The 25731-nt window shown below is 43.0% G+C and overlaps 1 protein-coding gene across 2 annotated transcripts in view; it reads right to left on the minus strand.

Moving 5' to 3' along the window:
* SORCS3 (sortilin related VPS10 domain containing receptor 3) overlaps positions 1–25731 on the minus strand; it is a 582251-nt gene that overhangs the window by 394216 nt on the left and 162304 nt on the right. For both annotated transcript variants that reach the window (XM_079135987.1, XM_079135988.1), the window contains exon 2: positions 10565–10632. In XM_079135987.1, coding sequence (XP_078992113.1) covers positions 10565–10632 — 68 coding nt within the window. The remainder of the gene's footprint in view (positions 1–10564; positions 10633–25731) is intronic.

Consider the following 25731-nt stretch of genomic DNA (forward strand, 5'->3'; position numbering starts at 1 on the left):
CATCTCTATTTTAGTTAGCTTTTGCACTGCTATGACAAAAAGATCCAACAAGAACAAATTTAGAGGAGGAAAAGCTTACTTGGAGTCTCACAGTTTCAGAGGTCTCAGTTCACAGACAGCCATCTCCATTGCTCAGAGCTTAAGTTGACGCAGAACAACATGGTGGGAGAGTGTAGTGGAGGGAAGTGACCCAGGACATCACATCAGGAAGCAGAGAGGGACTCTACTAGCTAGATATAAAATAGAAGCCCCAAAGACACACCCCCAATGCCTGCCTCCTCCAGCCACACCTTACCTCCCTTCAGTTACCACTCAGTTAACCCCCATCTCATAACCCAATCATTTCACCTCTGAATGTTCTTGCATTGTCTCATACGTGAGCTCTGGGGAGACACCTAATGCCTAAACCATAAAACTCTCTATTACCCACTGCCTACCAGAATCTCAGGTTCATCATCCACCACTGTGAGACAAAATCCTTGCGAGATTATTTATGTAGGGAGCCCCTAGAATAATCCTTGACACAAAATGACAGCTTTTAAAATCAGTAGTATCACTGAAGGAATGTTCCGTAAAATTTTGCATAATTTTCCGTCACCTCTACATTAGAATCCAAAGGAAACATGATCTGCAAAGGCTATTGGTCTGCTATTCCCAGAACCATTTCTCGCCTTTCTTCTGGTGGTTCCAATCTCTTTATGCATAGCAATGATCAAGGGAGTCGAGGTGGTCAGAAATGTCCAAACCCTGAACACAGTTGGAGCTTTGGCTACTTGGCCCAACTGGTCTCTCCAAGTCTCTCTGGCAGCAATTTAAACCACAGAGAAGGCAGCTGTCATCTGCTGTCAAATCATTAGAGTAGACGCTATGGTATCCAGTAGAGCTGCTATGGTATCTGGAGAGGCCAGAATGTTGTCTTTCTGGGGTTTTTGTTTTTCATCTCTTCCTCCAAATGCTGATTTATCTCAGCGTCCTTCTAATGAATCCTCTACCTCGCTTAATATACTGATTATTCTGTTACTTCTGACCAAAAATGCTTTATGAAGAGAAAGCTCTCCAATGTCACCTGCAAACCAATTCCCTATTTTTTGTGCTTCGATCCCCCATGGAGCCTAGAATCCGGGCTGCCAACTCACCCTCAAAAAAGGTTTATCTCGAGATGGAAAGCAGGACCTTAGAACCACTCTTGGGGCAGCACTCTTTAAGATCAATGCTAATTGCCCAATTAGACAGGCCTGATGCTGACATAATGTGAGCTAATTAGTAAGTGCCAGAGCTCATTCCAATTATTAACCTTTATGGTTGTCATTTGTAAAGATGAAGGTGCAGCTACAGATTTTTGCATGAATGACTGCACTTGTCACTCTGAGTCAGTTGTAAGGAAAATGGGTAGAGGGGAAGGTAGCATGTGACTTTTCCATGGATCTGTTAGAAGCCATGATGGTCATCAAGTCTCAGGTCAGTGTCTGTGTCAGAATGAAGAAGGGAGATCTTTAAAACTGTAAGTTCCTAGCTCTTGATCCCCAAAATTGATTCAGTAGGTTTGGACTAAGGCCCAGAAAACTGACTTTTCTTAAATTTCCCAGGTGATTCTTCTCATGATTCACCTGAAGTGAAAATCACTTAGACAAATATCGAAGGAAACCCATTCCTAATCCCTGAAGGAGTCCCTGGGCCACAGATCTCTTATGAAATATGAATGGCTGCTGATCAAGAAAGGCTGGGAGAGATTGCTAACATAGTGGCAAGAGCACAAAGCTGCAGAGAATTGAGAGACCCAGATTTGGGTCCCAGATTGGAAATCAATGACCACCAATCCACTTGGAACTTTAGTGTACCCATCTGTGAAATCGAGTAGCAATTACACAGGCTTTATCTTCCTCCCAGAAATGAAAAGTGCCATGCATTCATGTAAGCATTGACTACAAACATACAAGGGTAAGACATTAGTATCATTGAAAGGGGGATGTTTTAAAAGATAAACCTATGTATTGCATTTGAAAACTTGACTCAGTCTTGAACCTGGGCACATCTGGAAGCAACAGCAAGATATAAAATGCTTCCTCTGTAAGTTCAGTGATTCCTGTAAGAAACCTCGGAGTCGGGACATAGAGAAGAGGTCTTCTTACTAGTTTATTGCTCCCCAAGTAATGTCGATGGCAGCGGTGTTTGTGGGGAAGCTGCCAGAAGCCTCCTAATGACAACGTAATTGGCCACCAAATGATGAAAAAGTAACAATGAAAGCTTGACTGCCTAATCTTTATAGTCGTTATCCATATAAGTAGGAATGGGGTACATAAAATCCACTTTCCTATAAATGTGGAAACAAATAGGCTCTCTGTGAATTTTAAAAAAAAAATTGGCTTCGAACCACATTCAAAGGGCCCACCTATCATAGTTTTACACATGTGGACATCTGGCAGGGAAAGAAATTAAGGGCTACCTTAGAGAGAAGGGGAATACATCCATTTATAAATGTTATTTTAGAAGGGACTGTCTGGTCCTGTGCACTTATTAACTTCATCAGAAGGCTAATGAATCTACTGCTGGGAAAATGAGAGGGAGCTCAGGCTGCAGAAAGGGATGGGGAGAACTTCACACCCCTTCTCCAAGTGGTGGGGTTATTTATGATTGTGATAAAATGGTACTGCATTTGGAGGAAAGGGAAAACAACATAAAATAACAATCAACAGACACAATCCATACAAAAGTGTTACATTCTCTCAGCCACTGGACAAAAATCAAGATTTATGCATGTCAGGGTCCTGCCTAGTAGAAGCAAAAAAAATGACTAGGCCATAAAAAGAAACCCTCTTTCCCATAATAAATAGGAGAACATTAAATCTGTAATCCAGATCGGCTTCTTCAGTGTTCTCTAGTCTCTAGCAAAGTAAGATGTCTGATGACCTAATATTTAGAGCAAACTCTTTTCTCATTCTATCTTTTTGGAACAAAGGCTTTCATAGACTGATGCTCCCTATGTTTAATGAATTTAAACCAAGTAGTCTGGACAGGTGTTCTGGCTAATGCCTGCCCATTGGCTCATATCCCCTCCCCGGTGAACAGCAAGTTAACAGAGTATGCTACGTTGTCACCTCGATTGCAACTTCACCACCAGATACTCCAAGGAAGGTGGCTGTAATCAGAGATAATGCTGCTAGCTCATAAAACATATCTAGCTGTTGGGCATCATGAATCCTCTCTGTGTTTCCTGTTTGATGTGGGAGAGTCTTGAATTCAGAGTTGAAAGAGATTTGAGAGATTATTTCACCTAATACCTTTATTTATGAGGAAAGAAATGGATGGCACAGTAATCCAATTAACTGCTAGCAGAGATGGACATAAAACCCAAGTGTCCGAGTGGTTCCCAATTCTAACTGAAGATCAAAAATTATAAATGCCTTAGGAAGTGGGAATCTCTTGGGCAGGAGCAGGGTATTTAGATTTTTAACATATTCCACAAGTAATTTGGTGGATACACCAAATTTGAGATACATATATGACTCCACCCTGACTTCCAGGTTAATCATTTGAGAGGTAGCAAAGCTCTTCAATGAGTTTAGTTCCCCAAGGAAGGAACTGAAAATAAGGTAGTGCTTTGCGTCTTACTTTGAAAATCATCATTATTGTCAACATCATCATTATCTGATTATAAAAACCAAGAAATACATTAACCTTCATCTTCTCCTAAAGGATAAATCTTGGGAAATACTCTCTCAAGTAAAAATGCAGCATTTCCAGGCACTGTGTGTCCAGGAATCTAGATCTGTTCTATACCCCACCCTTCTGAAGATAGCAACACAGTTGTCATCTGGAACGTTGTCAAAGTTGCTGGGCTAAGAGGATATGGGTCTATGAACAAATAGTAAGCATTCTTATATTAAGTAACTGGCTAGATTGCTAGTATTTGCATTCCACCCAGTATCTCACTGAATCCTCACAACCTCTATAAACTTGGTCTAGTTACCATCCCAATATATAGATAAGCAACTGAGGCTTCTAGAGATCAAAAAATTGCTTATTCAGGATCGTGCAGCTAGTAGGCAGCACAGCTATGATTCTTTTCCAGGAAAATCCAACACAGGACTCACTCTTTCTATACATTGCACATACTTAATATCATCTGTCACCAGGTATTTCTGAAAACTTTGGGAACTATTACGATAGGAAGCACAGTCAGCCCTCCACATCTGCGGTTTCTACATCTGACAATTCAATCAACAGTAAGTCAAAACTATTTGCAAAAAATGATTAATATGAGCTGAACATGTGCAGATTTTTTGTCATTATTGCCTAAACAACACAGTGGAACAACCATTTATACTGCATTTTTACTTTGTATTAAGATTATGAGTAATCTGAGATTAATTTAAAATATAAGGGAAGATGTGTATAGGGTACATACAAAAAGTACACCCTTTTCTGTAAGGGACTTGAGCATCCACAGATTTGGTATCCACAAGGGATCCTGCATCCAATAAATTCCCCACAGAAAACAAGGGGTGACTGAAGTCATTCCTCTTCAGAGACTCACATTGGTGGAGAAAAAACATGTGTTGTATTAAACAAAACATATGTGCCAGGTTGAGCTCCTCTCCAACTGATTCCTAGAACTATTTTGCATTCTTTATGGAATGAGGTGGGGTGATAATAATAATAATAATAGAAGTATTTCTAGATCAGTGCCACTCATTGCAGAAGGTACTGCACTTTGCATATATATATATATTATATATATAATATATATATGTATTCTCACATGTTTACTGATGTTTCCCACATAGATTAGTCTCATCTTTCAAACAAACTAAGTGCTGCTTGAGGATAATGCTCATGACTCGCTCTGCACCTCCCAGTCATGAGCACAAGATGCTCAGTTAATACCTGTTCAATTGGATGTTCTGTGACCCATTCCATTTTCACTAGATTCATTACCACTGAAAGCAAATAGAAGGTCTCAGTCCTAAAGGGAGGATTTCACAGTCTGTATCGTCCAGCCTTCGGGACCTCACATGTGAAGAGCCTAGCGAATGGGATGGAAAGCTTTTAATTAACAGCCTAGCAAAAAAATGTCATTCCAATCTGCAGTTTTGTTTCCATTAATTCACTCAGATTCAGTAGGAATTCCACTAAGGAATTGGGGTGAGCAGCTGTAGAGGGAGGGAAGCACATAAATAAATCATGAGTGTCATTAAAATTTGTAAACTAATAACTTCTGGGAAGTCTTAGCAATTATTATCAGGGTTTTCTTGGCAAACAAAAAATTAATAAATCCAAAAGGTCTCCATTTTCTATTAAAAAAGCACCATCCCTGAGAAAGGTCACTGACAGAACAATTAGGGAGAAAATAAATGGTTCAGACAACAGCTTGTGAACCAGATGAAAAGTCACAGGATTCCCAAGTGGCAGGAAAATAAGACAACTCAATACCAAGAAAGGGACAGGACAAGGCAGGGCTGGTGCTGAGATTGGTTTGGGGATACTGGAAACTTCCATTTAATTCTCTAAACCCTGATGAGATGTAGCCTACAGGCTAGGCACTGTAGGTCCAGAAACAACTAAGGCATGTGGTCCCTTGAAAAGCTCACAGACTGAGAACAAATTTCATTACTGTGTAAGGATGTGAAACTACTGCTGAGCAGAGAAGGGACATCCCACCTGGGGAGGCGGAGCAGATCAGGTCTCCAACAGCAGGTACCTAGGAATCTATCTGCTCCAGAAACACCCTAACCAGGAAGGCCCTTCCTCTTTGGGCCCTGAAGCCAGGCATCCAAAGGAATGTCAGTGCAGCTGGGTTGCTTTGCTTAGATCAGGTTATCTCCCAAATGCTGGGCTAGGGGTGGATGAAAGAAAGCAAGAGAGGAAGGAGGTGAAGATCCAAGGTCCACCGAATAAGGGGAACCGTTCATTGTGAAGCATTCCTGGTTCCTCTTCTGCCTAGACAATTGAAAATTAATTTATCTTTGTGAGGCCCTAATCCAGTGGCCAAAGGAAAGCTCCTGTGGAGACCCCACACCCATGGAGACCTCAACCACACAGTTCCTCTGCCACAGTCTATTTCGATCTGAAGGTGACCCGTTCAGTAACCTTTCACAGAGGCAAGCATTTGGCATAGGGAAGATGGAAGTTAGACAATTGCTTGCTAACTCATCTCTTTCCAGAAAACAATACCTTAAAGTTTCTTTGAGATAGAGAAAGGTATTCATTATCCCAACTGCTAATGTCGAAGACATAAAGAACAGAGTCCAAGAAGTGATTTGCCAGTCAGAAACATAAATCTTGACCATGATTTATGTTCAAAACTAAGAATTCAACCACAAGCCACAGATTAACTGGCCTTATCTGAGTTTCCACTTCCCTGGTCGAGGGCCATGAATGCCTCTAAAGGAGGTGGAGATACACACACCCCCAAGCATGCAGAGGGCCCATTCCAATGGCACCAGATTAATCACTGCATGGAGTCTGCACAGAATGCAGCCCTTCTTTGGAGTCCACAGCCCCTGTGCATCACATGACAGTGGCCTGTGTTTGGTGGGAATGAAGGAGACTTGAATAGTAAGGTTGTTTCTAGCTGCAGAGTTTCCATTTAGGAAGGTGTCAAGCACGGTAGTCTCAGATAAAAGGCAGAAAGATCTCCTAATCTCAGCCTTATGACCTAGGTAACTCAGGAAATGCCTGAGTCCTTTAGAAAAGCCAGTCCCACCTCCTTAATTCTCCAAGCCTGGAAGCCTATGTGTGTAGGACCTTGGACTAAGGGATGCCAGCAGATGGTTGTGCTAAATGACAAACTTGCACAACCATCCTGGTGGAACAGCACCAAAGAGTTCCAGAAAGAATGTCACAAGGACACAGAGACTGCTGCTAGTTGATGTGTCAGTCTTTTGTCTATTTAGAAGACCTCTGAATTATTAATCCAGTGAGGCAAATAATTATATCACACTGAAACCTGGCAGGGGGTGTCATCTTGTCATGACAGCTGCTCCTCCAGGGCTACTCTTGTCGTACAGAAAATTGAAGAAGAATCACCAAGTCCAATTTCAAGTTGGTTAAGCATGTTGGGCCAAATCATGAAGCTAAAGGGGTGCATGTTTAATTCAGTTTCTTTTCTCAGCCCACTGTATTAGGAAGGAAAATCATACTGCTCTAGGCTCCAACTGTAAAATGTCATCATTATCAGTACAGAAAAAAAAGGATGGGAGAGAGAGAACTTAGGGAAGCATGGGGAAGACAAGGAGGAGAAGACTCCCTGTGAGACCCTAGCAAGGTGGGAAAACCACAGGTTTAGGGGCAGTCTCTTCCCCTGTTCCTCTATCCAGAAGCCCTAAGCTGGGCTTTATCAGACCCATGAACACCCTGAAATCTAACAAAACCACATTCATTCATAGATATTTATCCAGAGGCAAAGCCCATAATATCCACTTTGAGGAACCACCTATGGCTGGGCTCTCCTATAAAATGTGGGGTACCCACACCCTCCTACCCAGTCCAACCTGCAGCTGTTTTCTCCTTCCTATTGGCTCCCCTCTCTCCTGCAGGCCAGTACAGCCTGGCTTTCACCCTGTCTGTACTAAGGACATTTTTCCACTTGCCATTTGCCAATCCCTCCCATTAATCCAACATCTTTTCAACAAAACAACAACAACAACAACAACAACAAAAACCCCATTTTCAACCAGGTAGAAATTGATATTCCAATTCCCCCCAGTTGGCACAAGGGACAACATTCTAATCCGCTCTCCTCCCCTTCTTCATCCTCAAAGTCGCTGCTCATTCCCAGAGAACACAGAATATACCTTGGTGTCCTCCATTTCCCTCACACAGACCTCTGCAGCAATGGATCCTTAACAACAAAGTCAATAAAGGGATGAAAACCCTATACAAACACCCAGGGCGCTAATAATCATTAATAATTACAATGAAGTGAGCACTTCCTATGTAAGTTACTGTGCTAAGTGTTTTCACATTTATTATTTAATCCTTACAAGAAGCCATTCACTAATTCATTCATCAAGCAAACACTTATTAAGCACCTCTTGTGTGTCAGCTTCTCTTCTAGGTGCTGAGGGCACAGCATTGAATTAAAATGCAAAAACTCCCTTTCTTGAAGGCTTAGATGCTAGTGGGTTGTAGGTAGACAATAAATAAATCATTAAGTAAAGATCTAGCATGCTTGATAGGGATAAGTAGGAAAAATGTAGCCAAGTAACGGACCGTGAAGTCCTGGGGAAAGGTCTCACTGATGAGGAGGCCCGTGAGCAGAAGAGAAGGAAGCAAAGGATCTGCCTAAACCCTGGGGGCTGTAGGTGGGAGGAGATGAGCGTAAAGACTCCAGGGAGCAGCATGGTGGCTGCATCTGAAGAACTGCAAGGAAAATGTGCAAAGGTATGTTCGGTGCTATCCCCAATTTTCAGAGAGGGACACTGAGGTGTAGAGAGTGAAATGAAAGGCGCGTCTCCCCTAAGAGGTATGACCACACCCCAACCCTTATCAGGACCTTATTGGAAAAATGGGTCTTTGCAGATGCCATCAAGTTAAGGATCTTGTGACGAGATCATCCTGGATTATCAGGGGTGGGGACCTGAACCCGATGACCAGTGTCATCATAAGAGACAGAGGGGGACAGACACAGAAACAGAGGAGACGACCATGAAAATATGAAGGCCAGATGGGAGGGATGCAGGCAGTCACAGGGGCTGCCAGCAGCCACCAGAAACTGGAAGAGGCCAGAAAGGATTCTCCCTGAGAGCCTCCAGAGGGAGTGCGGCCTCCACAGCCTCTTGCCTACAGACATCAAGCCCCTGGGGCTGTGAGAGGATAAATATCTGCTGTTTGAAGTCCCCTGGTTTATGGAGCTTTGTTATGGCCACCCAGGATACTAATACAGGCAGCTTAAGTAAAGTGGACAGGGTTACAGAGCTCATGGGATGGACAAACTGGCACTTGAATCCTGGCTAGTGGACACCTGGGAGCCCTGGAGCACCACACTGTATACCACACGTGTTGGAGGATTCACTGGCCTCCGTGACTGTGGGCATGCCCTTCGCTCACTGCTTCAGGACTGAGGCATGCAGCAACTAGTCCAGGATCCCTGGGTTTGCCTGGTCTGTTCCCAGAATTAACCGAACCTCTTCTGAAACATGGGGTGCCGGTCTAGGATTTTCTGGCTTATTTCACGATTTGGCCAAGCAGACAGCACAGGAGTGAAGCTTAAAGTATCACATGGCATCACGGTGCATGCGGGAAGGTTGCTGGGCTCTAATTCTCTGGGAAGTACTGTGTGAGTGGAAATAGTCGGGTTTTCATCTGCTACAGGCACGCTGGCTACTTACGCCTCTGCCGATTTTCACTGAGCAGTAAAATTAGGTCTGAGACATCCTGTGCAGAGCAGGCAGGCCTCAATCAATATGAGCAGTTAGCCCCCAAATATTTAATAGATGCCATGACTGTTCCCTCCCTGGGGGAAGAAGCTCTGGCTAGTTCTCTGCAAACAAGCAGGTCAGATGAAGAGGCATCTGGCACCCCAGACCCCTCAGATCCAAGACCCCAGGCAACTCTTAGGACAAAGCACAGGGATGAGGAGGCAGCTAGATAAATGGCTGTTTGTGATAGTATTCTCCCAGGGTTAACACGCAGGGGAAAAGCGTACAATCCCTTGAGTCCCACGGCCATGAGCACAGCGTGTGAAGCACCAGTCACAGTGGCTGGTGGAACTTGCTGCTGCCCAGCATGACTGTACATCAGCATGTCTGAGTGTGAACGTGTGCACATGTGTGTGTGAGGTGTACATAAGGGTGTGCATATATTCCCTCTCCAGAGGAACTTCTAGTTTCACAGCCTCATTAAAGTCCTTCTTCACCCACCCATATCCCTCTTTTCCCTTGTCCCATGTGCCCTAGCACTGCCACCAGGGCTGTCTTATCCACTAAGCATAGAAGGTACAAGGTCTAGCAATCAGAGCATTTTCAGGAGCCCCAAAATATTTTAAGCTATCTTAAAATAAAAAGAAATAAACTTTAGGCTAAAATTTTAATAGATGATATTAAGGTATTTGTCTTGCTACCAATTATTATAATATTTTATTTTATAATATCAAGTAGAATTATTTTAATATTATTTTATGGGAGAAGGGCCCCCAAAGGTAAGTGCCTAGGAACCATGAAAATGACCATGCAGACTTGGATCTGGGTCTCCAGAACCACAGCACCTTCCACCTGCAAAGGCCTGAAGACTGTCCCTAGGCCAAGACTGACACCTTGGGCAGGACCCTTTGTTCAAAGCATGCTCCTCTGACCTCCCTGGCCAGTCTCCTCCTTCTTCAGATGGAAGGACACTATAGAAGCAAGGAGGTTCCAAGGTGCCAAGAATGTGTGACCGGCCCCAGAAGATATGAGCAGAGTGCTAAGGGAATTAATTCAGAGGAGGAGGCGCTTGGTTCCACCAGGTGCATTAAAGTGGGCTTCCAGGAGGCCGATCTGCTTCTTCTGAAACTGGCTTTCCAACTGTTCAGCCTGCATTTCTCCAGAGCCCAAGCAGTGCCGCCCTTAAGAATCTCTAATCCACTTACCGCCAAAGAGAACTCTCGGTCACGCTCCCCAGGTTGAAGTCGTACAGCTTCGTCAGGATCAGTATGACCTGCAAGGGGTGGGATGAGGGCAGAGAAGAGGGACAAAGAGGGAAAAGGAGGCTTACTTTAGTTTGTGTAGCAGGATACAATGCATCTCGTATCACCCAGAGGAGGGCTTAGTATTTATCCGTTAAGTTGAGGGGTATTAGAGGATCAAGCAAGGGGGAAAATTATTAATTTAATGCATCCCTGTAACTGGAGGCATTTATTTTAATCCTGGCAGTGCTCTGCACTTGAAATAAAACATGCCAACAGGAATTAATTGGGCATCAACAGTTGTTTCTCCACATCTGTCCCCCTCAAGGTCAGGCCCAGGCCAGCTGGCTTTGTTCATTACCAAGGTCACCCAGAGATCGGGGACAGACTTGCTTTTGATCTAAGATGACTCTGATATACAGAACTGGACCCAAAAGGGAAAGAAGGAACTGGGTCTGCTTCTTTCTGTCTACAGAGGGGTTCAAAGAGACTTTGTGTTTCCATCAGTAGGGCCTTCGTAGGCATAAATACTTGAATGGCAATAGGCTCAGTCCCCACCACCCCCTGATGCCATCTGCCATTGACCATGCGGCATCTGCCCCACCATGCAGTAAGCAGGTCACTGGACTTCACAGGACTCCAGGACTGCTCCCCTGACTGCAGCTTAAGTTAAGACATCCAGAAGCAGCAGTTCTGTGTGCCAGAGAGCTAGGCTTAGTGGTTTTCTGAACTAGTCTTGGGCTGGCGAGCGTGTTCCTGTGCCCTTCGGTCTCCTCTAGCTAGAGTTCGAATATCAGACATTGCCCTGCCTGCCTGTCAAGTGCCTTGGACAGTGGCTTAGGTACGACCTTCTCTAAGAATGCTATGCCCACACCTGAGCCTATTTTAATCAAAACACAGGTGGGAATACACCTCGCCTGCCTGCACACGTGATAATCCAGTTACCCATAATCATGTTTATCTAAATTTAATGCATGACTCATTTCACTTTTCTCGGCTCCTTCCCATTCCACAATTTAACTTCCCCCAGTTCATTTGCACAGCAGCCATTAAACTCTTTCCGAGATAATGAATTTCTGCTACCAAGATGGGACTTTCCCATGCTAGGTATCCATTTAAGATTAAAGAAAAATAATCAGCCATTATATTGAACATTTTTATGGCACTTAACTAACAACAAAATGCTCGCTTTGAGATTTATTCTCATCCAGCACTCCATGGGGTCAATCAGCCCCATTTCTATTTCTCCTATGTAAACGAAGAAAAAGATAAAAGGCAAGGATTTAATCCATTATAGATCAAATCCAGTCCATGGCAAATTTGGCTTGGGACACTTAACTTTTGTGGGAGGCCATTCCTGGAGGACTGAGGTTTCTTCCCAGATTGTGTTCTCTGATTGAAATTGCAAGAAACATCATCAATGGCATGGCAATTTGTAAAGTAGCAGAATCCACCAAACCGCCTTATTCCTACAGCACACAGCAAGGAGTATGTAACCTATGCAGTGAATTAGTCTTTTTTTTTTTTTTTCAAATACCAAATATTTGATGTCATACAGATATTCTGAAGCAAGGAATAAATAATTTGTATCTGCATAAAAATTAAAAAACTATAATACATTGAGATGCCCTGTTAATACATAGAATTCAAAGTGATGAATTAGAACTTCCTATTCATTTCATATGTTCCCATAAAAAATTATGAGATTATGAAAAACTGGGTATACAATTTTAATTAGTTGGCTCAGTTGTTGGAGATGGTCCTTTTTCAATTTTTGTTGTTGTTGGTCTTTTTAGATGTACGTGACAGTACGGTAGACTTTGATATATTAAATATACATGGGATATAGCTTATTCTAATTAGGATTCCATTCTTGTGGTTGTACATGATATGGAGTTTCACTGGTCATGTATTTATATATAAGCATAGGTAAGTTAAGTACAAATCATTCTACTCTTCTGTTCCCATCATTCCCCTTTGTCTAATCCAGTGAATTGCTATTCTTTCCTCCCCTACCCTCATTATGTGTTAGCATCCACAAATTGGAGAGAGCATTTGGCCTTTGTTTTTTTTTTTTTTTTTTTAATTGTAAACAAATGGGATACATGTTGTTTCTCTGTTTGTACATGGCGTAAAGGCATACCATTTGTGTAATCATAAATTTACATAGAATAATGTTATTTGATTCATTCTGTTATTTTCCCCTTCCCCCCACCCCTCCCACCCCTCTTTTCCCTCTATACAGACCTTCCTTCCTCCATACTTGCCCCCTTCCCTAACCCTAACTCTAACCCTAACACTAACCCTTCCCTCCCCCCATTATGTGTCATCATCCACTTATTAGCGATATCATTCGTCCTTTGGCTTTTTGAGATTGGCTTATCTCACTTAGCATGATATTCTCCAATTTCATCCATTTGCCTGCAAATGCCATAATTTTATCATTCTTTATGGCTGAGTAATATTCCATTGTATATATATACCACAGTTTCTTTATCCACTCATCAATTGAAGGGCATCTAGGTTGGTTCCACAGTCTGGCTATTGTGAATTGAGCAGCTATGAACATTGATGTGGCTGTATCTCTGTAGTATGCTGATTTTAAGTCCTTTGGGTATAGGCCAAGGAGTGGGATAGCTGGGTCAAATGGAGGGTCCATTCCAAGTTTTCTAAGGAATCTCCACACTGCTTTCCAGAGTGGCTGCACTAATTTGCAGCCCCACCAGCAATGTATGAGTGTACCTTTCTCCCCACATCCTCGCCAACACCTGTTGTTGCTCGTATTCTTGATAATCGCCATTCTAATTGGGGTGAGATGGAATCTTAGGGTGGTTTTGATTTGCATTTCTCTTATTACTAGAGATGTTGAACATTTTTCCATATGTTTGTTGATTGCTTGTACATCTTCTTCTGTGAAGTGTCTATTCATTTCCTTAGCCCATTTGTCGACTGGATTATTTGAATTCTTGGAGTAGAGTTTTTTGAGTTCTTTATAGATTCTGGAGATTAGTGCTCTATCTGAAGTATGATTGGCAAAGATATTCTCCCACTCTGTAGGCTCTTCCTTCACATTGCTGATAGTTTCCTTTGCTGAGAGAAAGCTTTTTAGTTTGAATCTATCCTAGTGGTTGATTCTAGCTTTTATTTCTTGTGCTATGGGAGTCCTATTAAGGAAGTCTGGTCCTAAGCCGACATGTTGAAGATCTGGACCTACTTTTTCTTCTATAATCTGCAGGGTCTCTGGTCTAATTCCGAGGTCCTTAATCCATTTTGAGTTTAGTTTCGTGCATGGTGAGAGATATGGGTTTAGTTTCATTCTGTTGCATATGGATTTCCAATTCTCCCAGCACCATTTGTTGAAGAGGCTATCTTTTCTCCATTGCATATTTTTGGCACCTTTGTCTAGTATGAGAAAATTGTATTTATTTGGGTTTGTGTCCGTGTCCTCTATTCTGTACCATTGATCTACCTTTCTATTTTGGTACCAATACCATGCTGTTTTGGTTACTATTGCTTTGTAGTAGAGTTGAAGATCTGGTATTGCAATACCCCCTGTTTCACTCTTCCTGCTAAGGATTGCTTTTTTTTTTTTTTTTTTTGGAATTGGCTTAGTTCACTTAGAATGATAGTCTCCAGTTCCATCCGTTCACTTGCAAATGCCATAATTTCATTCTTCTTTACGTTGATTAATATTCCATTGTGTATACATACCACATTTTCTTTATCTATTCATCTATTGAAGGGCATCTAGATTGGTTCCATAACTTAGCTATTGTGAGTTGAGCTGCTATAAACATTGATGTGGCTGCATCATAGTATGCTGATTTTAAGTCCTTTAGCTATAAACTGAGAAGTGGGAAAACTGGGATAAATGATAGTTCCATTCCAAGTTTTCTAAGGAATATCCATACATGCAGGGAATTATTCTTATCCATTCTCTCCCCAACCAAACACCTAGCAACAAGTCAGATACTCTTATATACACACAAACACACATACCCATGTACACACATCCAACAGAATTCTTCTCCCTTTCATTTAATGACCTTTCATCTTCAAAGTTACCTTGTAAAAGTCCAGGTGACTGAGTGCAGGACATCTAAAACCCAAGTTTTAGAAAACCAAGCTCCAACTATGCTAATTTATTATGAATGAGTCAGAATGACCATCTAGGCCCTAGTAGGAGCAAGTCAGATCACTTCATTTTCTCCAAATATCAAGCCTTTGGGGATATTGAACAGTCTCCAAAAAGTACAAAATTCAGGTTGAAAGAAGAGATGTTAGAGATAAAGTTTCCACTTAACTAACAAAGCTTCTAACAACTGGATCTAAAAAATTCTTCTTATCCACAACCTAAATCTTCTTTCCCTCTCTCCTTTCCTGCTCTTTCCTCTATTGAATAACTGTGAAATTCTGGCCACTGGGTTACACACTGAAGATACAGAAATTAAAGATCCAGATCTGGCCCTTTAGGAGCTCACAGTCTCCCAAGGGGAACTGTACAAATGAACAGGCAATTCCCTGCACGAGGGTAGGTGGAGGACACAGAGGGAAGCCGGGAATGTTGAGAGGCACCAAAATTAGAGGATGGGTAAGGGAGCCCGGGCAAGGTTTCCTAATCTAAACCAATACCTAAGAGCTGAAGTTACCTGGTCACAGGGCAATGGGCAGGACCACTACTTAGAGGCAGCACCACCACACTCAGACATTCTGGAAGCAGTCCATCCAAAAGAAAGTTACTAATAACTTAACTAATAACTAATAAAGTTACTAATAACTTCTCCTTAGTTTGTCCTTCCCTTCAGCAGCTTCCATGAGAATGCACCATGACGATATCCAACTGATTCAAAAGACCACAGCCATGTGCTGTGAGATACCAAGGCAGACTCATTTCTGGGTAACATGTGACTCCACTGACAGGTGACGATCTATGACTTGAAGATTTCCCTTTGGTGTTTCTGAATTTCCAGCCTGCCTTCCTACCTTCCTTCCTATCTGTCTTCTTCACCTGGGGTCAGGCCAGCATCTCAGTCCCATTCTCTTCTGGCTTCTCTCCCATTTTAATTCACAAGCATTTATTTTTTTCTAATAATTTTCTTGGGCATTTGGTTTTATCTTAGTGCCTGCTTCTTGGTGGATCCAGATTAACACATCCTTCCATACGTCTACAAATATTATTTCTATCTTCATGATAGATTGCTTCAATTTTGCCTCTTAATTCATAAATGTTCTTGATCAGAACCTTTACTGGTGCCTTCTGCAGAAGGAAGAAATCCACATTCTTTAGACGGCTTTCAAGGTACTTCATGGTCTAGCCCAAGCATACTCACCCAGTCATATATTTTAGGATTCAAACAGAGAAACAATGTGTATCCCATTTGTTTACAATAAAAATAAATTAAAAAAAAAAAAAACCCTGTCCTCTGCTTTAAGCAATTTAAGTTTCCCAAGGTCCTTGAGGTTTTCCAAACATACATCTCCATCTTTTTCCATGTGGTATTGTCACATCATTGCCTCAGTCACTTTGTGTTACCGCCTGTGCTGACCAGCCCATTGTTTGGGAAACAGTCCAAAGCCCACTTCTTTCAGAAATCCTCCCTGAACTACCCGGGCCATCAAAGTGTTCTGCTCTGAAGTTCCATTTTTCTAAAACTGAGTCACATAATTTAGCACTTACCCACTATTTCAAAAGTTTCTGATGTTACATGTGTTGCTGTCTCAACCAGACTGTGAACAACTTGAGGGTGAATCATGCTTTGTATCTCTGTCCTCTTCACAGACAGGCTCAGCATACTGAAGGTTCTTTTTGGGGGGTACCAGGGATTGAACTCAGGGGCACTCAACCACTGAGCCACATCCCTAGCCCTATATTGTATTTTATTTAGACAGAGGATCTCACTGAGTTTATTAGAGTCTCACCATTACTGAGGCTGGCTTTGAACTCTTGATCTTCCTATCTCAGTCTCCAGAGCTGTTGGGATTACAGGTGTGCACCATCACACCTGTCTTGAAGGTTCTTAGAAAATAATCACTTTGGAGTCAATAAAAGATATTGATGATGTTTGGGTAGGAACTCACAGATGACAGCAGGAGATAGCATCAAGCTACTTGTCTGCCATCACTTTGGAGATAAGGAAATGAAATAGAGGCTCAGAATGGAGGCCTGGTTCAAGGTTAAGTCTCAGAAGTATCTGGCCTTGATTAGGTGCCACAATGTCATGTTCTCCAAGTACCATGAGTAGGTTGGAGCCAAAAAGTCCCTGAAGGTTGGTTAAGAGCAAGTTCCCCAGCCTCACCCACCACAAGTTGGACTCAGTGGAGCCTGGATAGAGTCCAGAAATCTTCCTGTGGTAACCAAGGGACCACACTTTGAGAAAGACTTCATCGTACCACAATTTCTCTTCTTCCTCTGTGCAATGGCACCCTGGTGAGATCCTGATATGACCAAGCACCCCTTCCTCTAACTTCAATGTAATTTTATGAACAAGACAGACTGCTGGGGAGGTATGAGAAACACACTTCTGTGAAATGACACCAGCGTTCTTCAAAAGAAAAGTCAAAGTGCTGAGAATTAGGGGCCGATGCTTCTTCTCCCTGGGAGTCCAGCACAGGACATTAATAGAGTCATGAAGAGATGATAATGTAACCTTTAGGCTTAAGACATTCTGTACTGAGCAAACAAAACCAAGAAGGAAAGAAGCCTGCCCACCCAGCCTCCCTCACTACTCAAAGCCTTCCAACAGGGAGCATGGAATTACCAGGGAAGAAAACTGAATGCCATGCCCCCAAACTCACCTAACAAGGCCCAGGCTGCTGAGCAAGTACCCAGATCAGAAAGAAGAGATGGGGGTGTGGTCTGCAGAAAGGGGGAGGGTTAGTCCTGTATCCAGAGCAAAGCCAGGCGATGCCCCCAGAATGAAAGCAGGCAGTAAATTCAAATAAGGAAAAGCAGGGAGCAAATATTAATTGAACCCCTGCTATGCACTAAACACCACGTTGAGTGATTCTCAACCTCTCAAACAGCCTTTGGGACAGAGTATATTTTATCTTCATTTCACAGATGAGGAAACAGAGGCACATGGTTAAATAAATTGCACCCAACCAGCAAGATGCAGAGTCAGCATCCCCTCTGGGCTTCTCCAACCCAAGTTTGCTGGTTTTTCTTCAACATAGTACTCCTCCATGCAGTTAGAGTCCAGGTGGTCTGTGTGCAACATAATGAGCAGGATATGGAGAGGAGAAAAACAGCCCCTTCCCCTCCAGGAGTTTATAATTCTTTCATGAATTCCACAAATATTTACTGAGCACCACTTATGTGAATTGCAAAAGCACCAGCTAAACTCTGAGCATCAGGGAAAGATCCAGAGCTCAAGGCCCAGGGATGAAGATAACATTGGTTTCCTTTGTTCTTGGGTAAAGAAACAGGAAACAGAGATGTCTGGTGAGAAATGAACCAGACAAATTGTTAGGAGACCCAGGTTTGTCAAATAAGCTTTGTCAAATAAGTACCTATTTGACCTAACGGGCTACAATCCTGGGGGTATTTTAGACAGCAAGAGAAATGAAAATAAATTGGAATAATTCATGAGTAAATAGCACTTCTTTGTTCTCATAAGTTATATACACACATACATACACACAGAATGGGAAAGAAGTCCGCCTGTGTGTATATGTGCGCATCTAAATGCAGTTGGAGAAGCTCATACATAGTTACAAAAATACAGATATAGGCACATACAACCTTATTTTAAATTGACACCTCACATGTCCTCCAGAATAACACTGTTCACCCATCACTTATGACTCTTAGCACACTGGGTCAATGTGATGTTTCCATATGCCTGTCTTCTCTGTGAGATTGTGACTTCTTTGAGGTCAGAAATCAGGTCTCATTCAACTCTGTATCCCCCCATGCCAAGCACAGAGCTTCACATACGGCAGGTACTGTACAAGGTTTTCAGATGAATTATAAATGGATGACAATGAAAAAAAAAGGATGAGATGATAAATGCATGCACGAGGTATGGATAATGTGCTGTATGAGTTGAGAAGAGAAGCAATTAAGTCCAGAAATGTGATCAGCAGAGTCTTCCTGAAGGAGGGTGTATGAGCCGGCCTTAGAGCGTGGTCAGAATTTGGATATGCTGAAACGGAGTTGGCTTGTTCACCTGCCTTACGTCCTTTTCTTTCTCTTAAAATTGGACAGGGGTAGACAGAAAAGAGCAGGGGAAGGAACTCCATTCCAGGGATGAGAAACGGCACTAAGGCAGAGTTGTCCAGGCCCTGGAGAGGGGGGAGAGCAATGGTGTGGATGATTGCTAAGTCCCTCTCCCTGGGTTTATTAAAGAAGGTATCATCAACTCTGTGACTTGAGTCAAAAATCTCAGTGTAACCCTTGATTCCTTCCTCATCCCACACACAGCAAGACAAACAGCGAGCTTCCTGCAATGGGTTGCCCTCCACCACATAGCCCAGGTCTCCATTATTTTTTTATGTATTCACCAAACCAGTATGGAGAATGGATGGTATCAATCAGTATGGATGCTGTCAATCAGTCTGTGCCAGAGTGAGAAAGGAGGCAGAAGGGAACCAGAGGGCACAAGAACAGAGGAATCTCAATTTGGTGTGGACATTTATAGGTTAATAAAAGTTTTAAAAGAGGAAGGTGTACAATAAAGAAGTATAAAGAGGGATGATATATGTGTGTGTGTGTATACATATATACACACATATGAATACATATATATATATCCATTGTATATTAAATGGGGGAATAATTATAGAGTAAAGTGACAATAAAGGAGCTGGCCTCTTACAAAATCAGCTGTCACATCTTTGTTGAGCATCCACCTCCAATTGTCTTGATCCTAGGCATCTAGTGTCTTCTGCTACCTACAGATGCGCAGGCCAGCTACAGACAGAGGCAATAATCAGTAACTAATGTCTTGTTTCTCTTTTCCCTTCTTTCATCTATTCCCTCCCTATAGCACACACAATATGTTCTGTGCTCAAAAGAGAAAAAGTTCTTGTTGCCATAAAATGTACAGTCATCTTTCCCTGCTGCCTTCCAGGATCATCTGTATTGATAAGGAGCCAAAAATCCAGGACAGAGCTGGGGAGGGTGATATTCAGAGTGAGGGGCTTCCTATATAAGGAAATGTCAGTCCACTGAAGAATCCTTCTGTAGTTCCCAGAATCTAAGTTCACTAACCCTGTGGGTCCCAGTCCTCTGCCTCCTGTGGAACTCACACAACCATATGGAAAGAACTTGAACCAGAGGGTTGCACTCAAGACCCAGTCAGTCTCCCTGAAAATGGAATAATAATACACTTTATTTGGTGGGGAGGGATTCAGATTCTAGAGTTTAAGCTCTGGAAAAAGAAATGCCCATCCACTCTAGCCCCCTGCTGCAGTACAGGAGGCCGCAAATCAGAGCTGGTATGTTCACCAGCTCCACTCAGCTGGGGAAGGCAGGCAGGAAGCCCCGGGGGATTCCTGTCCTCTGAAAGGATAATGCATAATCTGCAAATTCATAAATCACTAGGACGCTCCTGCCCGTGAGCACATTCAGTGAAGTGAGGACCTTTAATGCCTGTAAAATTTTACTCTGAAGGAAAATTACTTTAGTTCATTAAACCTTCCTGAAATCTAGGTGCCTCTAAATCCATGGAGCTCTCTGCACATCCCCCTCCAGTTCCCCTTCTCTTTCTCTCTCTCTCTCTCTCTCTTAACATGTAATCATTGTACATATTTATGGAGTACAGCATATGGTATTTCAACACATGTATATAGCACATGCTAATCTATCATGGTAATAAGTATCCTTCTCCTTGTCACCTCTTCACGTGTGGAGCTTTCGAGCTAAGGTCCTACTAGGTTATGGAAGGATCACGGTGATTAGAAATGAAGGGACACTACCTCCTTGATCCTGCCCCCAACTCTACAGTTCTTTGTCCCTTGCCAGTTGACATAGGGACACAATGGCTTTCTTTATCAAGAGTAGTTAACAACGTAATAAGATCCTAAGCAACTTAGTGAGACCTCTCAAAATAAAATAAAAAACAGACTGGGGATGTGGCTTAGTGGTTAATCCCCAATACCACTGCCCTCTCCCGCAAAAAAAAGTAAAAAATGGCAACATAAACAAGATGCCGAAGTTAAGTCTCAGCATAGTTGCTAAAATTAAGTCTCACATAATCATGTGAATCCTGACATCCTCTCCCCACCCAGGAGTCTCCCCATCCACAGAAAAGAAATTGAACATTTATGGTCCTGAGCCCATCTGACCCATGGTACAAAGGTGTCTGAGTACCCACTGGGTGTCCAGAATAATCTAAACTGTGCTGCCTGCCCACCAAGACTTTCAGTCCAGTGGGACAAGAAATTAAGTAGTGAAAGAGATACCAGCTTCACCAGTATATATATATCATGCATGAAATATTGCAAAACTGCTAAACCCCTCTCCCTGGGTTCATTGAAGAAGGTATCATCAACTCTGTGGCTTGAGTCAAAATCTCAGTGTAACCCTTGATTCCTTCCTCGTCCCACATGTAGCAAGACAAACAGTGAGTTTCCTGAAATAGGTTGCCCTCCACCACATAACCAGATCCCCGTTATTTTTTTTATGCATTCACCAAACCAGTATGGATGGGCTGCTTCCTTTCTGTCAAATGCTAGGCACTCAGCAGTGAGGAAAAGAAACCAGCCCCTTTGCCCTTGGGAAGTTTCCATTCTAGCAGAGGAAATAAACAAAAAAAGTAAATAAGTGACACTAGGCAGAGGGTAGTGAGAGCCAAGCGGGGGGAGTGGAGGAAAAGCAAATGGAGGGGAGAAAGTGCTGACAGAAACGATGGTCCTGGGGGAGGGAGCAGAAGTCATCGAGGAGGCCAGGAAAGGCTTCGAAGAGAAACTGATATTTGAACAAACTCCTGGATGAGGTGAGAGATTAAGTCACATGACTCTCTGGGAAATAAACAGTACAGGATGAGGAAGTAACCAAGGCAAAGAGTGTGTCTGGCACATTCAAGAACAGAAAGAAGGCTGGAGCAGAGCCAGGGGAGAGTCTCTGAGGTGAGGTCAGGGAGAGATTGGGAGGTTTTGATCCTACTGGGCCTCATGTACCACGGTAAGAACTGTGGCTCTTCCTCTGAGAGGGAAAGCCACTGGAGGAGGTGAATAGGAGGCTCTTTTTGCTGTGTTGAGGAAGGTAGGAAGGGGACAAAAGTGAATTAAGAACCAACTAATCATCCAAATGAAATAAGGTGTGGGTTGGAGCAAGCAATAGCAATGGGGAAGGATGAGTAAAAAAAGGTAGAATCGATCTAAATACATCTGAGGACAAAGCCAAGAGATTCACTGATAACTGGATACAGGGTGTGTGAACAAAAGAGAACAGACAAGGATGACCCTCGGTGTTTCAGCCTAAGAAAATGGGAGCATGGAGAAGCCACTTTCTCAGATGCAGATGGAAGGAGAAGGGTGTTTAGAGGAAAGATTAAAAATCTAGCTTTGGACATGATGTCTGAGATGCCTAAGAGATATTTGAAGGGAAAAGTCCAATTGTGAGCTAAATACAGGTCAGGGAAAAGGGCCTCAGCTAGAACTATGCTTTGGGAATTGTCAGAGATGAGATGGAATTTAAAGACATGAGACTAGACTCAGTCACCAAGAGATGGAGTAAGGACAGAGTAGAGATGTGAGGACTGAAAGCAGGGGCATTAATGCAGGAAGACAATGTGTTTGGACTCTGAAATTGGTGCCGTGGGTGTTGGTGTCCTGTAGGGATGCTTCCCAGTGGTATTCACCGCACAGAAGACTCTCAGCAACCAGGTGCACAAGGTGGCTTCTTCTGCTGAGGCCCACAGCCTCTTTTCCCAGCTTTCCCTCTGATTGTTCTCTGGGTTCCTGAATGAATTGGCCACTATGGCAGAGATAGAGGCTTTGCCAAAACTCAATGAGGCTTCACCAAGACTGACATGGATATCATCACTGCTGTGTCCCCAAGCTGCTAACAAGAGAAGCCAATGCTGAGCCTCAACATGGCACCTGGTGGCCAAGTGGCTATACTGAGCCCCTCCTATGTCATAGAAGGAGCAACTTCTCACTGGAATTGCGTTCTCTGCCCAAATATCTCCACTTCAGAAAGCTTTATTCACTGCCATGGTATCCCACTCAACATCGCTTCTGACAAGGAGTTCGTGGCACAGCAGATGAAGTGCAGTAATGGCACGTCCGAAGAATTTAGACTTTCCCAAACCTGATCTCCCAGGAGCAGCTGGCCTGATACAAAGGCTGGAGGGACTTTTGAAGACTCAATGGCAGCACTAGCTCTTGTGAGGTTACAGGACAGTCTTCCAGGATGGAGATGTGATCAAAATATGACCAAAACAAGAAGGTCCAATAATCAAGAGTCAAAAGCAGGCCTATACTTCTCATTATTATGCCCAATAAGCCATCACAGAATATTGACATCAGAACCCAAACTCTGGGCTCTGATGATATAGTAGTTTTGGTTCCCAGAGGAACCGTCACCAGAAGACAAGACCTCAGTTCCACTGAACTAAAGGTTGAAACTAGCATCCATCTGCTTTGAGCTTCTTATGCTACAAGTAGGTGAAGAATGGTGTTCTTACTGACTGGGGTGATTTGTCCCTATTGTCAAGAAGACATAGATGGACACTTAATGAGGACACACAATGAGGACAGGGAGAATGATGTTTAAAACTTCTCACTGCTGTGCCTTTCATTAATTTTAAGCCCTCTTATTATTTTCCTGCCAAAAGTAAAAGATAATGGAAGACCATGGAATGCAGAACTATTAGAGACTCAGACCCTCCCTGAATGAAGGTCTGGATTGATCCACCACACTATCAGATGAAAATTCTCAATAGCTGGCTAGGGGCACAAGAGATAGGAGATGAGTAGCTGAAGAAGAAAATCAAGTTGGCCTGTCAATTATGGCCTCATGACCAGTATCAGAAATGAGCAACTACACATATTTTCCTTGTTTATTTTATGTATAAATGTATATACATAGGTGATTGCTAGGTAGGTAGGTAGGTAGATTGGTCGGTAGGTAGAGGGATAGAAAGAGGAGGGGGAGAGAGAGAAATGAAAGAAATGATGGGTAGAAACAGAGAGAACGTACCCATAAATTATTCTCTTTCTTCCTACTCTCCATGCCTTTTATTTAAACAAAAAATGTTCATGGTGGTTAACTTCACAACTAGTTTAGGTTACAGAATATCTATGCGGGACTATGACAAGATTACAAAAGGAGTTATCGTCACCCAGAGAAGGTGCAGTGACTAATGGGACCCTGTGTATTACTTTCTTGGAAGGGAATGAAAGCATATTCATTGTATAAGAAGCTGTTGTTTTACATTAGACAGAACCACGATGTCAAATCTGAGCAGAAGGGTGGAGAAGGATGCTCACCACAGCGGAAAGGCAGCCTGTGCTCTCTGGACTCTCAGCCCATGGTCCCCCCCGTGCATGGTAGGTAACTGGGCCTGCAGATCACCTTCTGAGACTCTCCCATAGGCTCGCTTCCAGTTTCCTTCTGCCAAGGAAAGGGACTGTGAAGAAAAGCACTCCTTTCATGCATCTGGTTTCTGGTGATAGCACAGAGCAGCACCAGAGCTGGTGCAAGCAAGTGGGGCTCCTGAGTTATTCTCATGCACCTCAGCACACACAGCAGGAACCTAGGTGGGGGTCCCCAGGTGAGGGAGACCATTGGCCCCTGCCCTGTTTGCTCTCCTATGCAGGGTACCACGACTCCTGCTCTTACTAATCTCTGAGCAACTTTGTCTTTCTCTTTCTTGTTCCTCTGGCCTTTCCAGTAACCTCATAATTAATTCCTATGTTCAGTCTCTTCTTTCAGAAATATCTAGAGTCAGAGACCCTTATGGACCCAAGCAGAGTCTGTGAGATACAGGGAAGCCCAGCTGAGTGTAGGTTCTGGAAACCAAGTGAAAGAGCATTTCAGGAGAAGGGAGTAGCTGGCCATGTGAAACGCTTCAGCAGCTCACACACAACGATGGACCACTGGATTCAGTGGCTAGATGACTTGGAGACTTTCAAAATGGCTCCCTTAATTTCTTATCCTCAATCTTGTCCGTTCTTACACCAGAATGCCCTGTCTACAGTAGAGGTCAGGCCCTGTTACCTATGGTCAATATTCTTCAGTGGCTTCTTGCTTCGAGCCAAATTCCTCAGTATGCCGTAAAGTCTTTTTTAACCTGGACTCAAATGTTATTTTAAACCTCTTCCAGAGCCAAGATCTCAAAATGATCTCTAAATTTCAGTCACACTGGAATACCCATTCTTCTCCTATTTCATACCCTACTCCCTTGCACATACTCATCTCCCTCCTCTGAAACCACCTGTTGCTCTCCTTCTCACCCTTCAAGCTCCAGGTCAAATATCAGCCATGACCTGCTGTCTCCCAACACACGACTGATCTCCCCTCCAAGTTCCAAATATGCTATTCATCATCATAATTTTCTACTTGCATATGGATCCCCACCATTAGATGATGTGTTCCTTCAGGACAGAAATGCTAAGAGTATTAATGTATGCTTGCTTGACATAGCACCTCTTAAGGGAGACATAACACGTGTTGAATTGAAACAGGTGTCATGGGAGATGATGAACTTGGGCCTGGCTGACCAAGACATTCCAATGGAGAATGAGATCCTCAACCCCATGAGGAATAGAACTCATGGGAAAATTTAAATTCTCAGCCTTTTCTTTGCTGGGAATACTGTTTTTCAAGTGTGTCTTTTCCTTAGATAAACTAGTCTGCCTACCCGCTCCAGAAAGGAGGGTTCAAGGTGGCTTGTGAAAGGACTTCAAGAATGTTCACAAGAGAGCAAAAGAAAAATCATATGGGGAAGGAAGGGAAGATGAGGAAATATGACTGTGTTAAGTTGTAAGGAGTTGTTATCCTCTGGGGACTTCTAATGGAATGTCGATTAAAGAAAACACTAGGTCTTCAAACAAAAGCATGACTTGATAGACAGGAGTCATTTAGACAAGAGCTGAACAAATACAGAAAGGCTGTACTAACATTTACTGAATACCTCCTTAGTACCAACCACCACACTTGCTGTTCTATGTGAGCTTGGTGC

The sequence above is a fragment of the Sciurus vulgaris genome, assembly GCF_902686455.1.
Source record: "Sciurus vulgaris genome assembly, chromosome: 4".
In the NCBI taxonomy this organism is placed as follows: Eukaryota; Metazoa; Chordata; class Mammalia; order Rodentia; family Sciuridae; genus Sciurus; species Sciurus vulgaris.